This window comes from Podarcis pityusensis (assembly GCF_964106645.2).
Source record: "Podarcis pityusensis genome assembly, chromosome: 11".
In the NCBI taxonomy this organism is placed as follows: Eukaryota; Metazoa; Chordata; class Lepidosauria; order Squamata; family Lacertidae; genus Podarcis; species Podarcis pityusensis.
Window position 1 is genome coordinate 1,552,059 of NC_138036.1, and position 27,643 is coordinate 1,579,701.

At 47.9% G+C, this 27,643-nt stretch overlaps 1 protein-coding gene and 1 long non-coding RNA gene across 4 annotated transcripts in view; one reads left to right on the top strand and one right to left on the bottom strand.

The window, feature by feature from the left end:
• The window catches only part of LOC308458838, a 249,791-nt gene that overhangs the window by 59,604 nt on the left and 162,544 nt on the right, over nucleotides 1-27,643 (top strand). The gene's annotated exons all lie outside the window — the stretch shown is intronic.
• Nucleotides 1-27,643, bottom strand: part of CNTFR (ciliary neurotrophic factor receptor) — a gene marked incomplete at its 3' end in the record, with an annotated part of 431,249 nt that overhangs the window by 26,010 nt on the left and 377,596 nt on the right. For all 3 annotated transcript variants that reach the window (XM_080973618.1, XM_080973619.1, XM_080973620.1), the window contains 2 exons: nucleotides 17,796-17,913; nucleotides 13,519-13,685 (listed from right to left, as the gene is read on the bottom strand). In XM_080973618.1, coding sequence (XP_080829744.1) covers nucleotides 13,519-13,685; nucleotides 17,796-17,913 — 285 coding nt within the window. The remainder of the gene's footprint in view (nucleotides 1-13,518; nucleotides 13,686-17,795; nucleotides 17,914-27,643) is intronic.

The window sequence follows — 27,643 nt, forward strand, 5'->3', positions numbered from 1 at the left end:
TCCAGTTGGGTGTTAAAAACAATACAGCATTAAATATTAAAAGCTTCCCTAAACAGGGCTGCCTTCAGATGTCTTTTAAAGATAAGATAGCTGCATATTTCCTTCACATCTGAAGGGAGGGCGTTCCACAGGGTGGGCGCCACCACCGAAAAGGCCCTCTGCCTGGTTCCCTGTAACCTCACTTCTCGCAATGAGGAAACTGCCAGAAGGCCCTCGGCGCTGGACCTCAGTGTCCGGGCAGAACGATGGAGGTGGAGACGCCCCTTCAGCTATACTGGACCGAGGCCGTTTAGGGCTTTCAATGTCAGCACCAACACTTTGCATTGTGCTTGGAAATGTACTGGGAGCCAATGCAGATCTCTCAGGACTGGTGTTATGTGGTCTCGGCTGCCGCCCCCAGTCACCAGTCTAGCTGCTGCATTCTGGATTAGTTGCAGTTTCCGGGTCACCTTCAAAGGTAGCCCCATGTAGAGCACATTGCAGTAGTCCAAGCGGGAGATAACTAGAGCATGCACCACTCTGGTCAGACAGTCTGCGGTCAGAGAGGGTCTAAGCCTGCGTACCAGATGGAGCTGGTAGACAGCTGCCCTGGACACAGAATTGACCTGCGCCTCCATGGACAGCTGTGAGTTACTCCCAGGCTGCACACCTGGTCCTTCAGGGACACAATTACCCCATTCAGGACCTGCCCACGCCCTGTCCCCCCAAAACAGTACTTGTCTCTTGTCAGGATTCAACCTCAATCCGTTAGCTGCCATCCATCCTCCAACCGCCTCCAGGCACTCACACAGGACGTTCACCACCATCACTGGTTCTGATTTGAAAGAGAGGTAGAGCTGGGTGTCATCCGCATACTGATGAACACCCAGTCCAAACCCCCTGATGATCACTCCCAGTGGCTGCATGTAGATGTTGAAAAGCATGGGGGAGAGGACAGATCCCCGAGGCACCCCACAAGTGAGAGCCCAGGGGTGGTCCTCTAGGCTCAGCAGTGCTCTGGCCTCCGAGGAGAAGATGGAGGCAGAATGACAAGAGCTCTTCCGTTTCTGCATCCTGGCCTGCGGCTCCAAGAGGCAGAACACGGCCTGCTCGCTTTTTATGGCTGCTTAATTGTTGCAACGCTTATCTTATTTATGATTGTAATTGTACGTTACCGCTCTTGAATTTTGCAAATAATTTGTAATTGTATGTTATTGCTCTCGAACTTTGCAAATAATTATACAGCTTGCTTCATTTGCAAAACTTATCCCGGTTGCAATTCAGCGGACCGCTTTGCTCTCTCATGCAAGCTGAGGCTTGAAGATTTAGGGCAGCTGTTACCAACGCAATCTGGTTTCAAGCTGGAGCTGTGGCTGGGAACCGGGGTTCTGTATGAAGGAGAAGGACGGTAGCCTCTCTCCCTTCCTCTGGCAGAAGGAAAATCTCTACAGTTCACTGGCAGGAAGCCATGGAAGTTAAACTAGGGTATGACTGGAGTACAGACCTGCCGCTGCTGCAAGGTTTTTGTCCCATCGATCTCCACAGAAAAGTACAGATCAGAAGGTATGGGAGCAGTTTCAGCCTTGGGCAGAAAGATATGCATTCTCCCCAAAGAGGGTTTGCAGCACAAAAGAAGACAAGAAAGGAAGCGAATCTGCATAAAATCTGCATGTAGAAAGTTCTTCCTTAGTCACAATCTCCTTTCTTGTTATTTTTTTTTTTTTAATAATTTTTATTAAAGTTTAAAACAGCATAACACAAAAAAGAACAGAAAAACTCACATAAAAATAATACAAAACTTAACAATAAAAACACAAAACACAACAATTAAAAACGAACTCTCTTTTCCATTTCCAATTTTAAGTGACTTATTTTCTAGACTTCCTCAAACTTCCCTCCTTTGTATTCCAGTCCACATTGTTTGTTCAGCAATTTCTTTTCCACTTTTTTTTACTCCCAATCTTTAATTTAATAAAATGCTAAAATATATAACTTCGAATTTTTTTTTTAACCTAGTCCTTGATCTTAATATCATATAACTTTAAAGTTTTCCCTTTTAATATCAAACTTCCATAACTTTAACCTGTGCAGCTGGAAACCACTTGTTTTCAGTCCAACATCACTCTAACATTCCTTAATTTTGCAGTGTTTCTGAAGATAGTCTTTGAATTTCTTCCAGTCTTCCTCCATCGACTCTTCTCCCTGGTCACGGATTCTACCAGTCATTTCAGCCAGTTCCATATAGTCCATAAGTTTCATCTGCCATTCCTCCAGCGTGGGAAGTTCTTGTGTCTTCCAATACTTTGCGATGAGTATTCTTGCTGCTGTTGTTGCGTACATAAAGAAAGTTCTATCCTTTTTTAACACCATTTGGCCGACTATACCCAGGAGAAAGGCCTCTGGTTTCTTAGGGAAGGTATACTTAAATACCTTTTTTAATTCATTATATATCATTTCCCAGAAGACCTTAATCTTTGGACACGTCCACCAAAGGTGAAAAAATGTACCTTCAACTTCTTTACATTTCCAGCATTTGTTATCGGGCAAGTGATAGATTTTCGCAAGCTTGACTGGACCTTTCTTGTTATTTGAATGCATTGGTTTGAGTCCTCCACTCTGGAGCAGCAGAAAACAAGCTTGCTCCTCTTCAGATAAAAAGGTAAAGGACAGTTAAGTCCAGTCAAAGGCGACTATGGGGTTGTGGCACTCATCTTGCTTTCAGGCCGAGGGAGCCAGCGTTTGTCCACAGACAGCTTTCCAGGTCATGTGGCCAGCATGACTAAGCCGCTTCTGGTACAGCGGGACACCGTGATGGAAACCAGAGCACACGGAAATGCTGTTAACCTTCCCGCCACAGTGGTACCTATTTATCTACTAGCATTGGTGTGCTTTTGAACTGCTAGGTTGGCAGGAGCTGGGACACAGCAAGGGAGCTCACTCCGTTGTGGGGATTTGAACCACCAACCTTCAGATCAGCAAGCCCAAGAGGCTCAGTGGTTTAGACCACAGCGCCACCCACATCCCTTCTCCTCTTCAGATATTGAAAGAGGGCTCTCATATCACCTCTCAGTCTCATTGAGATTCCTGCATTGAAGGGGATTGGACTAGAAGACTCCAAGAATCCCTTCTGACTCAACAATTCCACGATTCGTCTTCTCCAAGCTAAACATCCCCAACTCTCTCAGCCATTCCTTGCAAGGCTTGGTTTCTGGAGCCTTGCCCATCTTGGTCGCCCTCTCCTGCACACCTTCCAGCTTGTCAATATCCTTCTTAAACTGGGGTGCCCAGAACTGGACTCCAGGTGTGAGTGGTTCAAATCGCACATCCGAGGTCCGGCAGCCCTCCTGGAACTTGAGAGCAGGCTTGGTTTGTGTGCCAGGAGTCATTCCTCTCCAGTGGCTGTGGCTTCCATTCAGAAAAGGGGGAAGGGGAGTGGATGTGCTCCAGATGTCCACACGCCCCCCTTCTGAAACTCCAAGTCCAGGTCTTGGGGTGGGGAACAGAGGACATTGACTTCCACCGAAAGGACTCCAGGGTCCCGGCACACCAGGAAGGTTATAAATCCAGCACTGGCTGAGCTGAACGGACCCAGGTGTGCTGGTCCCGTGGGTTACCCGAGAGGCAAGGTCCAAGTCCGGTCCGTGGTCAAAAGTGCAACGTGGAGGCAGTCCATAGTAGCTGAAGCTGGGTGCAGGGCAGGGAGTCGGGTGAAGTCAGGAACAGGCTTGCAAAGCCAGGGCAGGTTATGAGCTCAGGCAGGAACAGGCTACCAACAATGTTGCTCCCGCAACTTGGGACTGGGGCTGGCTGGCTGGCTTTTATCTGCCCCAAGGCATAGGGCGGCCCCGATCCTCTGGTGACTCGCCTCTCCTGGCCTGGAGGCGAGCCCTCCTCCTGCGGGAACTTAGTTCCCTCCGCCTCTCTGCCCTGAGCCTCTGCAGCTCAGGAGAGGCTGGAGGGTTACCGGACCCAGAGGCAACCTCAGCTTCCCCTGACGGGGCTGAGAGTGGAGCACCTGCAGGCAATGGGTCCTCCATCACCTCAGGAGCCAGAGCAGACTCAGCTGATGCCTGCACCTGAGGACCCAGCACAGGTGAGAACCCTTCAGGCTCAGACCCCAACCCCGGCTCAGCTGGTTCTGGAGGTGGGGAATCCTGTGCAGGCTGGGATCCCTCAGGTTCAGCATCCGAGTCCGAATCCCAGGCCATCACACCGGGTGACTCTGCAATGCAGCTCCACATCCGAGGCTGCACATACGGAGCCCCAGGATAAGGAAGGCTGCACCAGCTCGGCAGTGGACCCTGGGATGAGGGAGAAGATCACATGCGCCAACTTTTTCCAGGTGTTTGCTCCTCCGCAGGGCGGCCAATGTCTCCCTTGGTGTCAGTCGGGTTCCAGTTTTGAAAATCCACATTAATGTGACGATGGTACAGCGAGAGTCGAGGGAGAGGAGGAGAGGAGAGGGACCAGATGTGGGGAGAGATTTTAGCAGGTGGGTGTCTGACTGGAAGGGAAGGCACAGGAGGACGCAGATCACAGAATCATATAGTTGGAAGAGACCACGAGGGTCATCTAATCCCCAGCAATGCAGGAACATAGCTGTCAACTTTTCCCTTTTTTAAAGGGAAATTCCCTTATTCTGAATAGGATTCCTCGCAAGAAAAGGGAAAAGTTAACAGCTATGTGCAGGAATCTTTTCCCCAAAGTGGGGCTCGAACCCACAGCCCCGAGATTAAGAGTCTATTGCTCTACCAGCTGAGCCAGAGCCTGCTGGATCAGGCCAATGACCCATCTAGGCCAGCATCCTGCTCTCACCATGGCCAACCAGATGCCTTTTCTGGGAAACCTATAAGCAGGATTCGAACACAAGAGCACCCTTCCAGCAACTGGGAATTGGAAACATCACTGACTCCATCCATGGAGGCAGAGCACAGCCGTTTTATCAAGGAGCCATCAATGATTTTGTCTAATCTTTTTTGAAAGCCAATCATTTCAGTGGCCATCCCTACCCCCTGTGGCAATGAGTTCCATAGCTTAACTATGCACTGTGCAATGGAGCCCTTCCTTTTATCTGTCCCGAACCTTCCGACTTTCAGCTTCATGGGATATAATAATAATAATAATAATAATAATAATAATAATAATAATAATAATATTTGTACCCCGCCATCTGGCTGGGTTTCTCCAGACACTCTGGGTGGCTTCCAACAAAGTATTAAAATACAGTAGTCTGTTAAACATTAAAAGCTTCCCTAAACAGGGCTGCCTTCAGATGCCTTCTAAAAGTCAGACAGTTGTTTATTTCCTTGGCATCAGATGGGAGGGCATTCCACAGGGCGGGCGCCACTATCAAGAAGGCCCTCTGCCTGGTTCCCTGTAACTAGGCTTCTCACAGGGAGGGAACCGCCAGAAGGCCCTTGGCTCTGGACCTCAGTGTCCGGGCAGAATGATGGGGGTGGAGACGCTCCTTCAGGTATACTGGACTGAGGCCGTTTAGGGCTTTCAAGATCAGCACCAACACTTTGAATTGTGCTCAGAAACGTACTGGGAGCCACTGTATGTCTTTCAGGACCAGTGTTATGTGGTCTCTGCAGCCGCTCCCAGTCTCCAGTCTAGCTGCCGCATTCTGGATTAGTTGTAGTTTCCGGGTCACCTTCAAAGGGAGCCCCACATAGAGTGCATTGCAGATGTCCACGACTTCTAGTTTTATGAGACACAGAGAAATATTTTTCCCTCTATCCATTTCCTCCACACTAGGCATCATTTGATAAACTTCTCTCCTGCTACTTGTGACTCGCTTCTTTTCTAAGCCAAAAGTTAACCTTAACTATTCGAGGCGAACGAATACATGTATCTGTGGGACAGTAAAAAGAAGTGCTGTCAGGAAAAGCACACTTCTAAAAGGAGTAAAGGAAGCTCAGAAGCAAAGTCTCCTCTTTCTTCCCAGAGCAAACGGCTCTTTTCATGCATATTTATAAATTCTTTATCCCACAGGTTCAAGGTGACTGGAGAGCAGCACTGAAACCCTCATCAGACGACCACCTTGCACGGACAGCTCTCTTTGAAGCAGCAGCCCTAGGATAGGACAGCTCCTGCAGAATCACTGTCAGGCAGAACTACTGGCTGCACACTTAGCCCCGAGCCGCGTTCAAGGTTCCGGTAGCGATGTACACATAGCTGTCAAGCGTCCCTTATTTGGAGGGACGGTCCCTTATCCCGGTGCCATGTCCCGCTGCTGTCCCCTATTGATGGATGTCCCTTAAATTTCCCGGGTTGCAAAGGAAGCAGCTCCTCTCCCTCCCTGCCTGCCAGCCAGGGAGGAGGGAGGCTCCAACTGTGTTGCTTGGCTGCCCGGCCCTGCCCCCTCCGGCCTCCTCTCACCAGCCTCGGCCCCCGGGAGCCCCTCCCCACCGGGACTGGTGGGAGCCTCGGGCCCTTCCGCCACCATCCTCCTCACGGCCACCAAACTGAGCGTCTCTGCCTGGGGCCTCCCCTCTGCCCGTCACCGCCGCTCCCGCTAGGCCGTACTTCGGCTGTGCCTCCGAAGGACCCGGATGAGATGGGCAGCCTGGCATGGCCTATGAACAGCCTGGCATGGCCTATGAATTGATGAGGAGCCTTGAGAGGAGAGCGAGGGCAACCGTAGAGAAAGCAGTTCAGAGAGAGGAGGAAGAGGAGGAGGCGGAGGCGCGGGCAGGTGTTCCAAGGGCTACAAGGGAAGGACCGCAAGCGCTTCTCCCGTAGATTTGTAGTGGTAGACTAGCATATATGGTCTGATCTGCGGGTTTACTTCGGGCGCTATTTTCCCCCCCTTCCTCCTGTCCCACCTGAGAGCTGCAGATGGAGCACGAGAGAAAAGATACAGAACTGCAGCAGCATCTTCATAGCTTGGACTTCGTTTTGCGCGAAAAGTGGTTGCTGCTTGTAGTTATTTAATTGCAGTGTTTCATCGGCTGGTGTCTTGAGCAGCAGCCTCTGGAAACGAAGGGCTAAATACCGGCGCTGCTCTCCAAAATTATCTGGTCCCTTTTAACTGGTTGGCTAAAATACCTTATTTTGGCTGCTGGTCCCTTATTTTCAAGGCTGCTGGTCCCTTATTTTCAAATCTGTAAGTTGACAGCTATGGATTTACAAAGCTCTGGAAGACTTAGGTCCAGGGCATGCCAGAGATCGCCCAAACACTTCTATCCCAGCTCGATCGCTTAGATCATCTGCCGAAGAAGAACTGTTGGTTGCTCCTCAAGTTGGTGAGGCTCATCAGACAATGAGAAACCCAGCCTTTAGTACCATTGTCCCAGTCCTGTGGAACTCTCTGCCACTGGAGAGTCAGCAGACAATTGAGAACACATCTTTCTGCGATGGGCAATTTATGTGTGTTTTTAACTTTGATGTGGTTGTAATTGTATGGCTTGTTCCATTTTTATTGCTGTCAACCACTTTGACATGGAGGTATACAACAATCACTATATATAAAAAATGTTTAAGTATAACTTTATGAAAAATACAGAAGCTTTTGTACAAGGGATAACGGACACAGATATAGCAAGAGAAGATCAGAAAATATTCCTCTATGCCACAGGAGCGGCAAGGATCCTCACTGCTAAAAACTGGAAAAAAGAAACTGTGCCAACAAAAAAGGAATGGCAAGACAAACTGTTAGAGTATATTTAACGGGCTAGATTAACAGAGGCAATTAGAGATCACACTAGACAAGAGTTTCAAAAAGCGTGGGGAAAATGCAGAGAATACTTCACAAAACAGTGCCCTAAAATACACACCTGGACTTGTTTCGATTAACGTCTGCAGGAGACTTTGTGGATATTTAAGTGATAATTAGAAAAATCTGAATAATTATTCATAAAGGAAACAGCTTATAAGAAGTAAATAAGGAGGCCAGATACAGCATAAAGGAAGTCTTTTATTTGGCTGTTTGTGTTGTTGTATGTTATGCTCGCTGTATGTTATGTTCACGTTCAATGAGGGTGGATTTCTGTATTGGGGGTGGGGTGGGGGGGTTTATGTTATGTTGTAAACAAAATTTCTATAAATAAATAAATAAATAAATAATCACTGTAAGTGATAAATAAACAAACAAATACAGCAAGTCCAGGGGGGGGGGCTGGATGCAGTCGAGCACCCCTGAAACTGTCCCCCCTGTCCTGTCCTGACCTCCCTGCTCCTTCTTTCACGAGCCAGTGCCTGGGAGAGGATCCGTCCCGCTGGCTGGAGGGCAATAAAACCTCAAACTATCCCCAGATGTCTCTCTTGGCGCATTAGGGACCCGTCATCTGCGCATCACATGGAGTATCAGAGGTGGCGTCCCCCCAATCGCCTTTTGATATGCGGAATAATTAGCCGGGCCAGGATACTGCTTTTTTAATGCTGTGTGTTCTCTTCCCACAATTCGCCCAAGGCCCCCAATAGAAAACCGGGGGTGGGGTGGGGTGGGGTGCGAAGTGTGCGCTCTCTCAATGTGCTCTCTCCTTTGCAACCAGAATGTAAACACCATCTGTCAAGGCTGTGCGAGCCATTAGGGCTCCTGAAAAGCAGATCAGGATCCATTGATGTGGCTCGGCTTTCGCCCTGGCCCCATGCTCTGCAGAGCAGCAGCCAAGAGCTCCCTCAGACACATTTGCAACACTAAGACAAAAGTCTCCTGAGCTGCTTCCCACTCAGAGCATGTGGAACCCAACAAACTTGTCCCTGCAAATCCTGGCATGTTGACCCCAGTTTAGGAGCACTTCAGTGAGTGAGTTCAGGACTCAATCTATCCGTTTCTGGAGTATTCCAGAAGTACTCCAGAGTATTCTCCATTAACTACCGTATATTTCCGTGTATAAGACTAGGTTTTTTTCCACAGAAAACAATGTTTAAAATTGGGGGTCGTTTTACACATGGGTAGTGCCTGTTAGAATTCCTGTCTGATGCGAGAGAGAGAGAGAGGGAGCCATGTTGCAGTGCTCCGTGTGTGTTTATGTGTAAATAGAGTAGATTAGCCAAAATGCTGAGTTGCTGAAGTCTGTCACGCATGATGCGCAAAGACTCTGCAGATCCCTAAGTGTGCCGGTGTCTGTTGGCATCGGTCGCTGTGATGTTCAGGCTGAATAAAGCTTTTGAAGCTCCCGAACGATCGACCAGGAGGGAGGGATCATGCCAGTCGGGCATGTGTCTCTGCCAGGGTCCTACTCGAGTGTAGGCTGAACTCCTGGCGGTGCCTGGGGGGGAGGGAGACGTGGTATTGATTGACACTGCAAGTCAGAGATGGTCTGTAGTGTGTTACTGGTGTCTGTGGCAAGGGGTGGTGTTGACTGGTTGCTGCTGCAGCAATTGGGCAGGTAATAGGCTGCTTCTACTGGTGAGGGGACAGATGTTAGGAAGTTTTTGCGATGTGCGCAAGTGAGTTTTCCCCCCGGCAATCCCCCCCCCAAAAAAGCTCAACAACTGTGGGCAATCTCACCCCCCCCGCCATTTTCTACATTTTTGGTCCTCATAACTAGGGGGCGTCTTATACATGAGGGTGTGCCATACACGGCTGTCGTGGGCGGGCTTTGCCAAGCAGGCTCAGAAGGGAAGACAAATCAGAAACAAAGCCGAGGTCATCTTCCTGCACCTTCCTCCTGCGGTGCAGGTTCAAATCCCCACTAAGCCACCAAACCCCTTGGGAGACTTTGGGAGGGTCCCTCGCTCTTGGCCTGGCCCACTTCGCAGGGTTGTTGTGAAGACAAAAACACGTTGATGGGCGTTGCTGGTGGTGGGGAACACTGTATGTTTCCCTGAGCTCTTGGGAAGGTGGGTGAGCACTTGCTTCCTTTCCCCGTCACACTCCCAGTGTCTACGGAATTGCAGAGTCCGAAGGGGTCCCAAGGGACATCTAGACCAACCCCCTGTGCGAGGGGAAGCTCAGGTAGGCCAGAGAGGGGTGATGCCGTGCTGCGGAAATCCACCAGCTCGCAGAGTGCTGGGCTGGAGACTCACTCTATAAGGGAGCTGAACTGTGAGGGGGGGGAGACTCCGTTTGCCATCAGGGGGTGGGGTGGGGTGGTGGTCTCACCTGTGCTGCCCCACCTCCAGCCCAAGGAGCCTTCGGAAGGGAGTTGCTGTCACAGACTTTAGAGGAATGTGCATTTTAATGCACTGAATAGAGCGGAGGATTTCGAGTCATGGGGTGTGTGTGCATGAACTTAACGTTGCTTAAGTTTATTTTTTGGCTGCTATTTTGTTAATGTGGTTAATATTGTTTTATAGGTTATAAATGCTGCACAGCTTTGTTAACTGTACAGCATGACTTTTGCTTTAATTGTGACGTGCAGCTTAGTTTTTTTAGCTATCGCTTTGTTAACAGTGTTTTATAGATTGCAACTGTTTCACAGATGATTTGTTGATTATTCGATATGACTCTTGCAGCATTCGTGATGTTTCACGTCACTCTACCGTGTTATTGTCATTTATCGCTTGCAAGCCGCTTTGGGATTCACTTGAATGAAAAGCAGCTTAGAAATATAATAAATCAAATCTAAACACCCTCTTGGAAAACCCTGCCATTGCATAGCTTCTGAATCTTTTCTTGCACAACTCGCGCCAAATACCTTTCATACTGCATGTGATGCAGCAGCTGTCCTTGGTTATCCCTGCATTCCCTGATGCTCCCTGGTTGATGAGAGCCTGCACTGCTTTTGCACATTTCACTACGCTGTGAGGCTTAACGTCACCCAAAAGGCGGTGGCAAGCAGGACCCTGAGGTTTGCCACTCTGGAGCTTTTCTTAATTCTCTCCTTCTGAATCCAGGGCCCTCGTTCTGTTCTGATCGCTCACGCAGCTGCTTGGAAAAGCCTTCCTTCTTCGCCTGCCCTCCGTTTCCTCCGAGCAAAGAGCAAGGCTGAGCTTGCCGGGTCCCTTTCTTCCATCCTGGCAAAGAGCCCATCGTGGGTCTCTGTTTGCTCAGAAGGCATCATTAAGCAACCAATTCTGGCGGGACGGAGAGCGGAGCGGAAGGCCGGACACGTCGGAGAAACAGCGCATATTTCTGCCGCCATTTAAAATGGAAATGTGCCGCGACTCCGCACAGCGAGCAGCTCATTCCTGTTGGTGTGCAGCTGCAGCAGAGATCAAAGGAACACATCTCTCATTTTCCAGGCGATTGAGTGCTCTTCCTCCATCTTTCTGGCGGGGAAGGAAACGTTCTGCCAGATATTCCAAACAGGGAGCCTTCTCCAAGCCAGAGGAGGCTGGATCATCCCCTGGGGACCTTTACATTTGGAGAATCCTCCCCGCTCCATCCCTCGTACTGGGTGGTCCAGCAAAGGAAAGCCTGGGAAGACGCATTCCCACCAAGACAAGATGCCACAATCTATTTATTCCACAATCTATATGGATGGCAGCTAATGGATTGAAGTTGAAGTTTTTGGGGGACAGGGGGCGGGCAGGTGTGGAGGATTCCCTGGTCCTGAATGGGATAACTGTGCCCCTGAAGGACCAGGTGCGCAACCTGGGAGTCATTTTGGACTCACAGCTGTCCATGGAGGCACAGATCAATTCTGGGTCCAGGGCAGCTGTCTACCAGCTCTATCTGGTACGCAGGCTAAGACCCTACCTGCCCGCGAACTGTCTTGCCAGGGAGGTGCATGCTCTGGTTATCTTCCGCTTGGACTACTGCCATGCGCTCTACGTGGGGCTACCTTTGAAGGTGACCCGGAAACTACAACTAATCCAGAATGTGGCAGCTAGACTGGTGACTGGGAGCGGCCGCTGAGACCACATAACACTTGTCTTGGAAGACCTACATTGGCTCCCAGTATGTTTCCGAGCACAATTCAAAGTGTTGGTGCTGACCTTTAAAACCATAAACAGCCTCCGTCCAGTTTACCTGAAGGAGCGTCTCCACCCCCATCGTTCTGCCCAGAAACTGAGGTCCAGCGCTGAGGGCCTTCTGGCGCTTCCCTCCCTGCAAGAAGCCAAGTTACAGGGAACCAGGCAGAGGGCCTTCTCGGTGGTGGCACCTGCTCTGTGGAACACCCTCCCACCAGATGTCAAAGAGAACAACTACTACCAGACTTTTAGAAGACATCTGAAGGCAGCCTGTTCAGGCAAGCTTTTAATGTTTGATGCATTACTGTATTTTAATATTTTGTTGGAAGCCACCCAGAGTGGCTGGGGAAGCCCAGCCAGATGGGCGGGATATAAATAATAAATTATTATTATTATTATTCAGTTTATAACCCATCTTTCCTCCAGGGAACTGGGACACCGGTTTGCACTCTCTCCCCCGTTTTATCCCCGCAACAAACCTGTGGGGCAGGCTAGGCTCAGAGGCAGGGACTGGCTCCCGAGGTCACACCCAAGAGGGGTTCATGGCAGAGTTTTAGTCCAGCGCTCTAACCACTACACTTCACTGCCAGCAGGGGAGTAGAAAGCAGCCAGGCTGTCAGGGGACACCTGCTGGGTGAGAACGGAAGCTGCATTTATCACAGGAAGTATGTTATTGCCGCTGGAAACAATCTAGAACTATGATACCTGAAGGAGCGTCTCCACCCCCATCGTTCTGCCTGGACACTGAGGTCCAGCGCCGAGGGTCTTCTGGCGGTTCCCTCGCTACGAAAAGCCAAGTTACAGGGAACCAGGCACAGGGCCTTCTCGGTAGTGGCGCCCTCCCTGTGGAACGCCCTCCCACCAGATGTCAAAGAGAACCACAACTACCAGACTTTTAGAAGACATCTGAAGGCAGCCCTGTTTAGGGAAGCTGTTAATGTTTAATAGGCTATTGTATTTTGGTGTTCTGTTGGAAGCTGCCCAGAGTGGATGGGGAAACCCAGCCAGATGGGTGGGGTATAAATAACAAATTATTATTATTATTACTTGCTTACAGGGGGAGGTTCAAGCCTTGTTTCTGCCCTGAAATGTGGCCTTGCAAAAGGTGCTTTCTGTAAAATGGGCAGAGGGAGGAATACTAGCAACCCACCTCTAAGAGTGGCTGTTGTAAGAAGGAATCTTCCTTGGAGGTTTACAAAAACAGTTCGGGTGGCCATCTGTCAGGGATTCTTTCGCTGGGATTCCTGTATTGCAGGGGGTTGGGCTAGATGACCACTGGGGTGTCCCTTGCAACTCTAGAATTCTATGATTCTTTGAATCCAGTTCAGACTTGTAAACCACCTCGTGATCTTTGGATGAAAGGCAATATAACTATTCCCTCGCTTTCCATTCACCAAGTGATTTAAACTGCACCTCATAATATGTATATATTCGGTCCAATGTACAATATATTTTTGTCCCGCATTCCGATCAATACTGTATCAAGCACCATACATTTGTGTGTAGTAGGCGTGCGCAATATATATTTCGAAGCGTAAACAGATAAAATGAAATTACTAATTTGTTGGAAGTTGCCCAAGAGTGGGTGAGGCAACCCGGTCAGATGGGTGGCAAAAAAACAAACAAACAAACAAACAAGTAAATATTAACAATAACAGATTGCAAAGCATTTTGCAAATGCAAAAGTGCGACGCCTCTCCCAAGGCGGATGCCGGGACCGGCCGCCATATTTACCTATCGCGAACTCGTCGAAAGAGATGGAGGTGGAGCTGCTGCCCAGAGCGTTTGTGACCGTCAAAGTCACCTTGTACTTTTTGCTGGAGAAAAGGTGAAGGTACCGGATGTAGCACCTGTTTTTGAGGGAGACGTCCATATCGCACACAATCTCCTTGGAGTCGTGCCTGGAGAAAGAGAAGAGTCGAGAAGGAGGCTGAGATGACACAGGGAGGAAAGTCTGGAAGCAGCCCCGGGGCTCGGTGGGGCGATCTGTCCCTTAGCCCTTAAAGGTAAAGAGACCCCTGACTGTTAGGTCCAGTCGTGGCCGACTCTGGGGTTGCGGCGCTCATCTCGCTTTACTGGCCGAGGGAGCTGGCGTACAGCTTCCGGATCATGTGGCCAGCATGACGAAGCCGCTTCTGGCGAACCAGAGCAGCGCACGGAAATGCCATTTACCTTCCCGCCAGAGTGGTACCTATTTATCTACTTGCACTTTGAGGTGCTTTTGAACTGCCAGGTTGGCAGGAGCAGGGACCGAGCAACGGGAGCTCACCCCTTTGCAGGGATTCAAACCACCGACCTTCTGATCAGCAAGCCCTAGGCTCTGTGGTTTAACCCACAGCGCCACCCGCATCCCTCCCTTACCCCTACTTTCCCCAAATAACCACAGTTCAGAACCACATTGATATAATGAAATACCACTTTACCCTCCACCAGGTAGGAAATTCTTCGCTGCATACATAGGTAGATACACCCTCCTTTGTTAATAATAATAACCCCGCCCTCCCTGACCAGAGCCGGGCTCAGGGCGGCTAACACCAGTAAAATTACAATAAAAACATAATGGGGGGGGGGGACAATTTAAAATACAGGTTAAAATACAATTTAAAATGCAGCCTCATTTTAATAGTAGCCCACAGATCAAGACCATAAGGGGAGGGAAACATAAGGGTCAGACTGAGTCCAAACCAAAGGCCAGGCAGAACAGCTCTGTCTTGCAGGCCCTGCGGAAAGATGTTACTTCTGAATCCAGATTATATCCCATTTAAATCACCGTGAAAGGTTAGCCATGACTTCACTGACATCCTGCTCCATTTCAAGGGGAAATAAACACAGTTTGTTTCACCTAGATCCCACTTGTAGTAATTCCTAAGGAGTCTCAGGCAGAAATGCCTCTGTTTGCTTGAAATGCAGAAAAGTGGCAGCAAGAGGTGTTGGCCAACGGGAGAACCGAGGCCTCGGAGAGCAGCTGCCAATCACAGCATCATGGAATGGTAGAGTTGGAAGGGGTCTTAAAGGGTCCTCTAGTCCACCCTCTGCAATGTAGGAATCCCAGGTAAAGAATCCTGGACCGTTGAACCTCCAGCCTCTGCCTAAAAACACCCAATGAAGGCGAGTCCGCAGGTGATAAGACTGAGATGAACAGATATAAACGCCAGCTTCGTATATTTGTAGAAAGTGGCCAGATTGGGGTTTTATATGAGGGCCCATATTCAGGGCTGAATTTCAAGTCTGGGATTTCACACCCTCCCTGTACTATCACACAGGGCGGTAGCTACTCAAAAGAAGGAGTAACATTCTGCACATGCTCAGAGACACTCTCCATTATCACCAACCTGATGGTTCAAGTGACGGAGGAAAGTCCGGCTTAAACTTAGGGTTTCAGCAAAATATCAGGGATGATATTTTGGATTGCGGGGTGCAAAGATTGAGGTGGGAAGAGAAGGGGAAAGTTCAAATGAAAGCATCATGTTCTCTCCAACCTTGAATGCGTACATCATGTTGACCCTGTCAACTCTCACAAGAACAGGCACCACAGTCCTTGTTTATCAAGGAAACAGGCTTCGGGCTGCTGTCCTGGAAATAGAATTTATGTTTTCACCCGCCTCATAATCAGGCCTTTTCTTTTTTTTAGCCCTTCACAAGGAGAGCAAGTCGGTGGCTGTTGTTCAGCACAAATAACAGTGGACACAGACAATATCCTGACATGTGGGAGGAAATCTCCGCATCAGCACTTGCCACCAGATTTCACCTAAAGTGAAATCCCAAGCCGTCTCTGGAAGTTCCAGTTCAGGCCAAGTAACAGGAGGATCTGGAAGGAAGCAAATAATTTTGATGAAGCTGGCTAAATTACTTGGGGATAGCGCACCTCTAAAATTGTCAAAAGGGAATATTTCTTCACATGACGGTAACTTGCGGCACTCTCTGTTGCAAGGGAGTGCTGAATTAATTCAGAGGAAGTAAATCTACCAGCCACTGCCCTGGTTGACCATCAAAGATCAGGATCCTCAACTCACTGACCAAACGTGAAGCACTTTTGGGTTCCTGCACCTCCCATCACACTGCAGGAGAGGGCATTACGGCAAGCGGGGAGACATTGATTCCCCCCTCCCCAAGAAGGTCACAATGAGCTGTGCCTACCCAGTTTCTCCTCTTCTACAAAATTCGCCAAGGATCAGGAGTCCTGCCCCACTCTGGGGTGGGCTGAAGCTCAGTGACCGAGCACATTGCTTTCTCTTCCCCATGCTATCTTTGAGAATTGGTCCCCGCAGCACGATTAAGGAAGATTTATGCCTCCGAGAGCATAGGACTGGTGAAGTAATATATGCGGTTACAAAGGCATTTTGTAGCAAACATGTTTTGATAAAGTGGTTTAGAAGCAAGACACTATCTGGACTCTCATCTAATATTGATCGGTTATTTATATATACATTGCTGTATATTTCTCCCATACTTTCGGACTGTGGTACGCTTATGTATTGTTTTAATGGGGGCTGTATACCCAGGTGTGTTTGTCTGGATCTTCGCCAATTGTGCTTTCTCCTTATCATTTTTATATAATTGAGGGCTTGTGTTTGTGCTCTGCAGGAAGCTGTTTATGGTGTGTCGGACCATTGTTCTATCTAGCGGGGCATCGACAACACCTCCTGGAAGTGAATTCCCAGAGTCTGCATGCCGAAGGTCCCAGGCTTGATACTTGGTGTCTGTACCTACAACTAATCCAGAATGCAGCAGCTAGACTGGGGACTGGGAGCGGCTGCCGAGACCACATAACACCAGTCTTGAAAGACCTACATTGGCTCTCAGTACGTTTCCGAGCAGAATTCAAAGTGTTGGTGCTGACCTTGAAAGCCCCAATCGGCCTCGGCCCAGTATACCTGGAGGAGAGTCTCCACCCCCATCGTTCTGCCCGGACACTGAGGTCCAGCTCCAAGGGCCTTCTGGTGGTTCCCTCCCTGCGAGTAGTGAGGTTACAGGGTTTCCCCAGGCACTCTGGGCAGCTTCCAACAAAGATTAAAAATACATTAAAATGCCACACATTAATAACTTCCCTGAACAGGGCTGCCTCCAGAGGTCTTCTAAATGGCAGGTAGTTGTTTATCTCTTTGACATATGGTGGGAGGGTGTTCCACAGGATGGGTGCCACTACCGAGAAGGCCCTCTGCCTGGTTCCCTGTAACTTGGTTTCCCGCAGCGAGGGAACTGCCAGAAGGCCCTTGGCGCTGGACCTCAGTGTCCGGGTGGAGATGCTCCTTCAGGTATCCTGGGCTGAGGCTGTTTAGGGCTTTAAAGGTCAGCACCAACACTTTGAATTGTGCTCGGAAACGTACTGGGCTAGGGCTCTTGTGCCCAAATCCTGTTTGCAGGTTTCTCACGAGCATCTGTTTGGCCACTGCGAGAACAGGCAGCCAGACCAGATGGGCCATTGGCCTCACCCACCAGGTCCTTCTGATGTATTTAATGTCTGGAACGCCACAGGTTCCCCCTTGGATTAACTGCTGGGATAGTTCAGTCGATAAGAGCACGAGACTCTTAATCTCGGGGTTGCGGGTTTGAGCTTCACGATGGGCAAAGGATTCCTGCATTGCAGGGGGCTGGACTGAGTGACCCCTCTGGTCCCTTCCAACTCGTAGAGTCTGTCCCTGCCCTAAAAACACTCTGTTTAGAGCAGCAGTTCTCAACCTGTGGGTCCCCAGATGTTGTTGGACTACAACTCCCATCATCCCTGAGCTCTGGCCTTGCTAGCTAGGAGTGACGGGAGTTGTAGTCCAACAACATCTGGTGACCCACAAGTTGAGAACTGCTGGTTTAGCAATTCAAAAGCTTGATAAAATTACAGTAAAAGCAGCTGGGAAAGGGGCACAAATGCCTGTGGAACGATCTCAGCCTTAAAGCTGATGTTCATGAAAGCAGCCAGGCCAGTCAAGGTCGCATGCGCCCAGTCCTGTGTTTTTGTTCTGGGAAGGCTCTCCCCCACCCCGCAAAGGAATGCCTTCCCTCGAGGCCCTACTCACATTACGGTGATGTTGAAGGTGTCTGGAATGTACGTCGGGATGGGCATGTGCCAACTGCAGTAGAAGCCGCTGGGGTAATTGTTCGACCGGCACATCAATGCAGGCTCCTTGGGCGGCGCTGTTGGGAAAGAGAAAGGGGTGGTCAAGCCAGGCTCTCTGTGCTGAGATCGAACGCTGCTCTGGATGCAGAACGAAGAAGGGCCAAGCAATCCAGATTGAACCCTGGAAAGCACTTTGGACTCAACGCATGGTAAACGTGTGTCGAGTCCTCTGCTCCACTTGCAAAAGAAGAAGAAGAGCACTGGTGTCACATGAAAAGAACAGAACACGTCTAACAGATGGCAACAGGCAAAACTCCCCGATGATTATATTTCCATACCAGAAAAAGCTTAATCTTTCCTCACTTTTGTAGAAACTTCCTGCCTGCAGTTGTTCAATGCCCAAGAAGCCTGGGTTTGCCAGAGTGACAACCCTCAGCCCTTTAGGTGCCATTAGCTGTGAACCTGTCCTTTTGTTTTAGTTCTGTGGATGGTTGCTGTCAGGCTGGCACAACCAAACCTGGAATTGCAGAGGACTTTGAAGTTCTGCATCCGAATCGGAGCAAACAGCAATCGGTCTTTCGGCGAATCGCCATTTGCTCCGATTCAGCAGTAAAACATGTTTTTTTCTGGGAAACACGCAAACAAACAATCAGACACTGAGCTGTTTTATAGCACAGACCTGTGCCTGGAAAGTGGGGCACAAAGGAAGCTTGCAGGAGCCCTAAGGGGGGAGGGCTTGGGCGGGGGCTCTGGAAGTGCAAATGACTACCAGACTTCAAGAAGCTGGTATCACCACTAGGTCAAGTCCACCAATTTTCTTGAATTAATTAAACCAACAGGTTTTAATTGGATATTGAATAAATGTGCAATCCATTGTTACCGTTCTGAATTTGATTGTGTTACTACCTTCCCAGTGGGCCATGCAAACTTCTATTCTGCATGACGCTTTTTAGAGGGTGGTGTAGGAGGCCCTGGGGACGGGTTTATGGAACCAAAGGGCGGCCCTCCCAAAATTTGGGAACCGCTGCTTTAAATCAACCAGGATTCAGGTGCCCGTGCTTGGATAAAATCAAGATTAAAGCATTATAAGGCAAGCCAATGAATCCTAAGAGCATTTGCTGCGGCTATTTATTATGTATACCTCATAATAGTTACAGCAAAGTGATAAGCGCAGGTCAACAGCCAACGTTCTCCATTGTTCTTTTCCTTTGATTGTTGAGCAAAAAAGGATGTGATATCAATATAAGTCCCCAGTGTTATATTTAGCCATCCTTCCAAATATTGGGAAATTTTGGAACAAGATGGAGATAGATTGAAACTGCAGAGTTTTGAAAAACTAAAAAACAAAGTGCGAGACTGGCTTCATTATTATCAGATAATGGAGGCATACAATTTGGACAAGAAAATCGGCTTCCAGGTGGAAAAATCAAAATTAGAAACAGAATTGTTAGAACCCAAAACTAAGATTTTGTCAAAGATGTATAACTTGCTGTTGAAATGGAATACTCAGGATGAAACGGTGAAATCTGCTATGATTAAATGGGCACAAGACGTTGGACATAACATAATGATGGCTGACTGGGAACAGTTATGGACCACAGGTATGAAGTTTACGGCATGTAATGCCTTAAGAGAGAATATTATGAAAATGATATACAGGTGGTACATAACCCCAGTCAAGCTTGCAAAAATCTACCATTTGCCCGATAATAAATGTTGGAAATGTAAAGAAACTGAAGGTACATTCTTTCACCTTTGGTGGACGTGCCCAAGGATTAAGGTTTTCTGGGAGATGATTTATAATGAATTAAAAAAGGTATTTAAATATACCTTCTTGAAGAAACCAGAGGCCTTCCTCCTGGGCATAGTCGGCCAATCGGTGTTAAAGAAGGACAGAACTTTCTTTATGTATGCTACAACAGAAGCAAGAATACTTATTGCAAAGCATTAGAAGACACAAGATCTACCCACACTGGAGGAATGGCAGATGAAAATGATGGACTACATGGAATTGGCGGAAATGACTGGCAGAATCCGAGACCAGGGAGAAGAGTCGGTGGAAGAAGATTGGAAGAAATTTAAAGACTACTTACAGAAATATTGTAAAATTAATGAATGTTAGAATGATGTTGGATTGAAGTCAAGTGGTTTCTAGCTGTAATGGTATAAAAGAATATGGAAAAATTGGATTTTCAATATGTAAAAACCTAATGCTATAATATATTAAGATTAAAGATCAGGATTAAAAAGGAGGGAAAGGAATTGCTGGACTAATAAATTGAATTGGAATACAAAAAAGGGAGGTATGAGGAGGTCCGGGAAACAAGTAAATGTAAGAGAAGTGATGAAAAGATGGAATTGTTTTTAATTGTTTTTTTTTTTTTTTGTATTTTGTATTTTTCTTTTTTCTATTTTTCTTTTTCTTATTTATGTATCCTTCTTTTGAAACCTTAATAAATATCATTAAAAAAAAAAAAAAAATTTAGCCATCCTTCCTCCTCTCCACGTTGCTGCTACTATCAACTTAACACCCCACAACCCCGGCTGCATTCGTGTGTGAACGCAGTGTGAATCCAGTAGGAGAGCTGGAAAAAACTTCACATCTGGCAACCAATGCATCCCATGGTTTCAGATAGTATATGGGTAAAAAAGGTAAAGGTAAAGGACCCCTGACAGCTAAGTCCAGTTGTGGATGACTCTGGGGTTGTGGCACTCATCTCGCTGAGGGAGCCGGTGTTTGTCCACAGATAGTTTTTTCGGGTCATGTGGCCAGCATGACTCAGCCGCTTCTGGCAAACCAGAGCAGTGCATGGAAACGCTGTTTACCTTCCCGCCGGAGCGGTACCTATTTATCTACTTGCACTTTGACGTGGTTTCGAACTGCTAGGTTGGCAGGAGCAGGGACCGAGCAATGGGAGCTCACCCCGTTGTGGGGATTCGAACCGCTGACTTTCTGATTGGCAAATCCTAGGCTCTGTGGTTTAGACCACAGCGCCACCCACGTATATGGGTAGATGAGTCTAAAAAGTCAGGGACACAATTTTTCACACCCCTCTAGCAGCTATGTTGGCTCTTCTGTCAGAAGTGATGCGTTTGGTGTTAACTCTGGAAGCATACACTCGATTCTCACCAAGCTAAGCCTCCATCAGAAGGCTCAGTTGGTCAGCACCACACTCATTGGGACACGGGTGGCGCTGTGGTCTAAACCGCTGAGCCTCTTGGGCTTGCCGATCGGAAGGTCGGTGGTTCGAATCCCCATGATGGAGTGAGCTCCCGTTGCTCTGTCCCAGCTTCTGCCAACCCAGCAGTTGAAAAGCACACCAGTGCGGGTAGATAAATAGGTACCACTGTGGTGGGAAGGTAAACGGTGTTTCCATGCACTCTGGTTTCCATCATGGTGTCAGGTTGCACCAGAAGCAGTTTGGTTCTGCTGGCCACATGACCTAGAAAGCTGTCTGTGGACAAACGCCGGCTTCCTCGGCCTGAAAGTGAGATGATCTCCACAACCCCAGAGTCGCCTTTGAGTGGACTTAACCATCCAGGGGTCTTTTACCATTTTTTTTTTACACTCATTGATGACACTCAGACTTCACTCATTGACCGAAAACTTGAAAGGCAGGCGCCGGCTCACGTCTTGCAAAGCGATTGCTTCAAGATTGCCTGCACTTTTTGCTCTGCAACCTTTGCAACCGTTTCGTGGCAGCCAACTCCGTGAGTCAGAGACGGGTCCCGGAAGGAAGTTTGTCTGCCCTGAATCGACAGCCCCTCCACTTCACTGGCTAAACTGTGAGATCCAGCAATAGGAAAGGGAGGAGAATGGTTCTCTCTGTCCCCTTCTCCATAACGGCACAGATTTACTGAATTTAAGGTCACGAGGGACTCATCTATTGCCGTCCTGTAGAACACGGGGTGCTAAAGAACCTCCAGTAATTACAAGCGTACATCAAGCCTCCACATTAGCCCCCTACAGGGCTTGTCGGAGGACAGAATCCCACATAAGTACAGCTTTCATCTCGGTACAAGAAGCATCTCAGGCCCCTCCACTGAGGACCACAGATACCTAGCAGCCGAAGTGTTGCCTGTCCCAGATCACATTCCCAGGCAAGAGGTAAAAAGGGTGCCTCAAATCTCAGCTCCCTTCAGCCAGCCTCTCTCCTCCTTCAGACAAACATTCCAACTTTTTATTATTTATATGTATAGATTTTTTAAAAGCCTGTGGCTATGATATCTCTTGTTTAGCTAGCAACAGCTCTGCTCTAAAGGGAAGTCCTTCTTCACGCAGTGCATAGTTAAAACTGTGGAACTCACTGCCACTGGAAGCAGTGATGGCCACCAACTTGGATGGCTTTAAAAGAGGACTGGGCAAATTCACGGAGGAGGAAAAGTCGGAGGCAGCGATGCTTCTGAAAACCAGTTGCTTGAAACCGTGGGAGGGACACAACAACAACAACAACAACAACAATTTATTTATACCCCACCCATCTGGCTGGGTTTCCCCAGCTACTCTGGGAGGCTTCCAACACAATATTTAAATACAATAATGCCTCAAATATTAAAAGCTTCCCTAAACAGGGCTGCCTTCAGATGTCGTCTAAAAGTCTGGCAGTTCTTGTTCTCTTTGATATCTGGTGGGAGGGCGTTCCACAGGGAGGGCGCCACCACCGAGAAGGCCCTCTGCCTGGTTCCCTGTAACTTGGCTTCTCGCAGCGAGGGAACCGCCAGAAGGCCCTCGGAGCTGGACCTCAGTGTCCGGGCAGAACGATGGAGGTGGAGACGCTCCTTCAGGTACACTGGGCCGAGGCCGTTTAGGGCTTTAAAGGTCAGCACCAACACTTTGAATTGTGCTCGGAAACGTACTGGGAGCCAGTGTAGGTCTTTCAAGACTGGTGTTATATGGTCTCGGTGGCCGCTCCCAGTCACCAGTCTAGCTGCCGCATTCTGGATTAGTTGTAGTTTCTGCGTCACCTTCAAAGGTAGCCCCATATAGAGCGCATTGCAGTAGTCCTAGCAGGAGATAACCAGAGCATGCACCACTCTGGTGAGACAGTCTGTGGGCAGGGAGGGTCTCATCCTGCGTACCAGATGGAGCTGGTGGACAGCTGCCCTGGACACAGAACTGACCTGCACCTCCATGGACAGCTGCGAGTCCAAAATGACTCCCAGGCTGCGCACCTGGTCCTTCAGGGGCACAGTTGCCCCATTCAGGACCAGGGAGTCCTCCACACCCACCCGCCTCCTGTCCCCCCAAAACAGTACAGTGGTACCTCAGGTTACATATGCTTCAGGTTACATACGCTTTAGGTTACAGACTCCAGTAACCCAGAAATAGTGCTTCAGGTTAAGAACAGAAATCGTGCTCCGGCAGTGCGGCAGCAGCGGGAGGCCCCATTAGCTAAAGTGATGCTTCAGGTTAAGAACAGTTTCAGGTTAAGAACAGACCTCCGGAATGAATTAAGTACTTAACCCGAGATACCACTGTACTTCTGTCTTGTCAGGATTCAACCTCAATCTGTTAGCCACCATCCAACCAGAAGGCTCTTGTGCTCGGATCCTGCTTGTGATATGATGATGATGATGAAGTACCACTCTAGAAAAAGATATAGCCTTACTGAGCGTGCTCAGTAGTTGTGGAATTCTGCATGTAAGGTGTGTGTGTGTGTGGGGGGGGGAATTAGGAAAGATCAGGACTGGAGTGTGGGTTTGCAAAAAGAAGAGCAGGATACTGTCTCAGTGTGAGTGGCTGGCATCATTCCTGTTAGGAGTGTTTCCTTGCAAGTCCCCTTGGCTCATTCACAACCCCTTTCAAGTGCACCTTTGCACCTGGAGTGCAGATGTTGCTGCTGCTTCTTCTTACTGCTTTCCTCTACTTAACAAGATTTATATTCCGCTCGCTTGGAAGAAAACCTCCGAGCAGTTTACAAAAATATAAACGGAAACCTTAAAATTATGGATAACAGACGAGTTAAAATCAGGTGCTTATAAACAGTCAAGAGATGATCAACAGCAGCAACAGCTAAAAAGAAATGAAGAACGTTTAACTTCTAGAGGCCTGTTCAGGGAAGTTTTTAATGTGTGACATTTTAATGGATTTTTTAAATATTTGTTGGAAGCTGCCCAGAGTGGCTGGGGAAACCCAGTCAGATGGGTGGGGTACAAATAAATTATTATTATTATTATTATTATTATTATTATTATTATTATTATTGGCAGGTGCCCAAAAGGGAACAATGAAACTGCCTCCCTGGTGTCAATAGACAGGGAATTCCAAAGTTTGTTTTAGAAATGCAAAATGCAGCAGTTGTGGGCAGTGACAATGGGTGGGATGAGATCATTTGTGGAGGGGCAATTTAACTCTTTCCTCCACAGAGGCACCCCCAAATTAGCCCCCCGCCCCACTGCTGCCACCGACCGGAAATTTCTCATTGTCACCAAATTCGGTTCATCATCTGAGAAGCCTTTTATGTAATTATTCTTTTCACAATTTTGTAAGACACCATCTAATTTGATACTACTCAGACCAGGGAGGATTGAAAGCACTAATATAGATTTAATATCATCACACGTCAGAACTGCATTCATCTTAAATTAGACCCACAGATCACCAATATCACCTATTTCCTATATTGTGAAATTTTGTAATTTCTGCTATGTATTAAATTCAGGGTTATATATAAACAGATTATTGCCGGAAAAATTCAAAGCTGAAGATTATTGCTGACTGTCTCTCAAACAGTTAGCAAATTGGATAATAACAAATTACTTTTAATTTGTAGAGGGGCTTTCTGTCTTATTCATCCATAATGACACGTAGAGGAATCTCAGGCAGTGAGCTTGTTCCATTTCCAAGCCATTAACTATTCCATAAAGCGTTTGTCAAAGCTACGACCCCCATCTATGCAATTTGCCGGCTAATATCAGGAACTTATCGTCCTTTCCTTTTATCTTCCTGCAACAGGTTAATCATCGCGTAGGAGAGAGGATTTCACAGTGCTTAAACCTGGAAAAACTCTTTGTTCTAACGTTTTTTGAACTAAAAAGGGCAAAATTTTGAAAGACCCATTTGCTCACTTTGGTCGCCTGGTCTGTGCCTGAAGAGGCTTTGTCCGATAACAGGCTGAAGAGGTGTCTAGAATGGATCCCAAGGTATTGGAATGGATCCCACCACTTCAGGCTACAGGTGTGGTGTGCTGTTTTCAAACATCATCATCATCATCATCTATTGAATTTATATACAGTGGGTGCTTGGGTTGCGAACGTGATCCGTGTGGGATTCACGTCCGCAACCCACAGCATCCGCAACCCGCACCTGCGCACGCGAGGGTTGCGATTTGGCGCTTCTGCACATGCGCAAAGTGCAATTTAGCGTTTCTGCGCATGCGTGACTGCCGAAACCCGGAAGGAACCTCTTCCGGTACTTCCGGGTTTTGGCAGTCTGTAACCCGAAAAAACGCAACCTGAAGCACCTGTAACCCGAGGTATGACTGTACTGCCCTCTACATGGAGGTCTCAGGGCGGTTCATAGAACTACATCAAAATATAAAACCACAAAATATATAATCAAAATATTAAAATGTCCATCTCTGAAAGTAATAAATAAATAAAATTAAAACAGCACAGTCTGCTCCCTGTTACACTATCTGTCTTCTGGCGAGGAGGCTGCTCATTTGTTTGTTTTCATCAGTCATGGATGCTTTAGTTGAGATTCCTGCATTGCAGTGGGGTGGACTAGAGGACCTTTGGGGTCCCCTACGACCCTATGATTCTATGATATTCAAAGAGCGCATCCTGCAGTCTGAATCGGCACTGTTTTATTTATTGCATCTACACCCCACCTTTTCCTTTAAGGAGCTCAAGGCTGCATACATGGCTCTCCCCCTCCTCTCATTTAACCTTCACAACAACGCTGTGAGGCAGGATAGGCTGAGAGGCAGTGCTTGGCCCAGGGCCATCCAGTGAGATCCACGGCCGAGTATCTGAAGCCTGTTCTCCCAGATCCTAGTCTGGCACGCTAACCACTATGCCACACTGCCTCTCATCTAGCACCTCATTTATCCATAGGCAGAGCTCAGGGTCTCTCCACCAGAAACCTGGGAGTCTGAAGCCCAACCGCCTTGGACCGCAAGCAAATAATTTAGTATGAGTCACTGAATTCAGAATCCTTTAAAAAAAAAAAAAGTCGTTTTGATTTAAAAGATTGTAAAGATGCCTTTTGCTCACACTCGGTGTAGCTCCAGTAAAACCGAGAATTACAGCTTTTAATTTCAGAGATGTTAAAAGTGCTTCGGGAACACTCAGCTACAACAGGGACCCAAAATGCCCGACGGTCCTGTTTTAGGACTGTAAGGAGAAACTGCTGGATCCGACCAGTGGGCCATCCAGTCCAGCCTGCTGTTCTCACAGGGGCCAGCCAGGTGCCCCCAAGGGAAGCCTGAAATCAGGATTCGAACACAAGGCCCACTCTTCCCGTCCTGTGGCTTCCAGCAGCTGGGACTCAGAAGCTGGCAGAACCCCAGACCTGCACCCAAAACCATTCTTCCCAGACATGCTATGGGTGCTCTCCTCCAAAGCAGGGCTCGGGGAGACCCGGCGGTCTGGTCCGCAGCAGGCCTTGCCAGAGAGCAGCGCATCGATATAAGCGATGAGCTCGATTTGCAAAAAACCCGCGTGAGCTTTCTGGTAAGAAGAGTTAAAAATAACTGGCAACCTTGTGACTTTGAAGGCAGCCTCTGGCCATGACAGCTTAAAATTCCAAATAAGCCTCAGAGTCTGTTTTATTCTATTACAGAGACTGACACAGATGTTAAATTCCTTAAAAAGACTCCAGGTCCTTTAATTAATTTAAAGCCCCAAACTAATGAATGGATTTACTTGCAAATTCCCAGAAAATCCATTTTGCATGCAAGGACTAAGTGCCTCTATGTTTGGGGAGGAGCAGACAGACATAGCAGTGGAATTAAGTGCAAGATAAAACTCGCAGAAGCAGCAGCTATCTATCGATGGGTTTGGAGACTGCTGCCTCCACAGAAATCTGAACTGGGGATCCTTTGGCACAGCCTTCCAATTCCTGGCAGGTGACTGGGTTTGAGCGAAGCCTGCCTTCGCTTAGGAACAAGGCAATTAGCACTTTCTTACGAGGATGCCAGCTCTGGGGGAAAGTGTCTGCTTCAGATGGGCTTCTAGAAAACAAACCACCACACACATATTTATTCTTCTTCAGGAGCTGTCATGCTTGTCCCAGAGCTTAGGAGAGATGAAGGATGATGTTGTTCCCTGAATCAAGGTCTGATGAAGAGTTATGCGAAAGTCAAACACTTGCATATTCTCTCCCCTACCTGGCTCTGGAGATCTCTTTTTGCATTCTTGGCAGCCAGATAAATAGTGACGCCCAGACCACTTCCATCTTCAGGGGACGTTGTTTGCAAAGGGTTGGGGGCTAGATTTCAGAAAACCGATTCCCAGATTTGCAGGGTTTCGGGACTCCTGCGCACTCCCATCAGATGTCAAGGAAATAAACAACTATCCAACTTTTAGAAGACATCTGAAGGCAGTCCTGTTTAGGGATGTTTTCAATGTTGGAAATTTTATTCTGTTTTTAATGTTCTGTTGAAAGCTGCCCAGACTGGCTGGGGAAACCCAGCCAGATGGGCAGGGTATAAATTATTATTATTATTATTATTATTATTATTATTATTATTATTATTATTATTTTAACAGGAAAGACTTTTCAATCACTGCTTCACCATGCTGGAAAAAGCTGCAGAGTTCCTGCTCCACTTCTGCCTATTGCACAACTATTAAATAGACAGG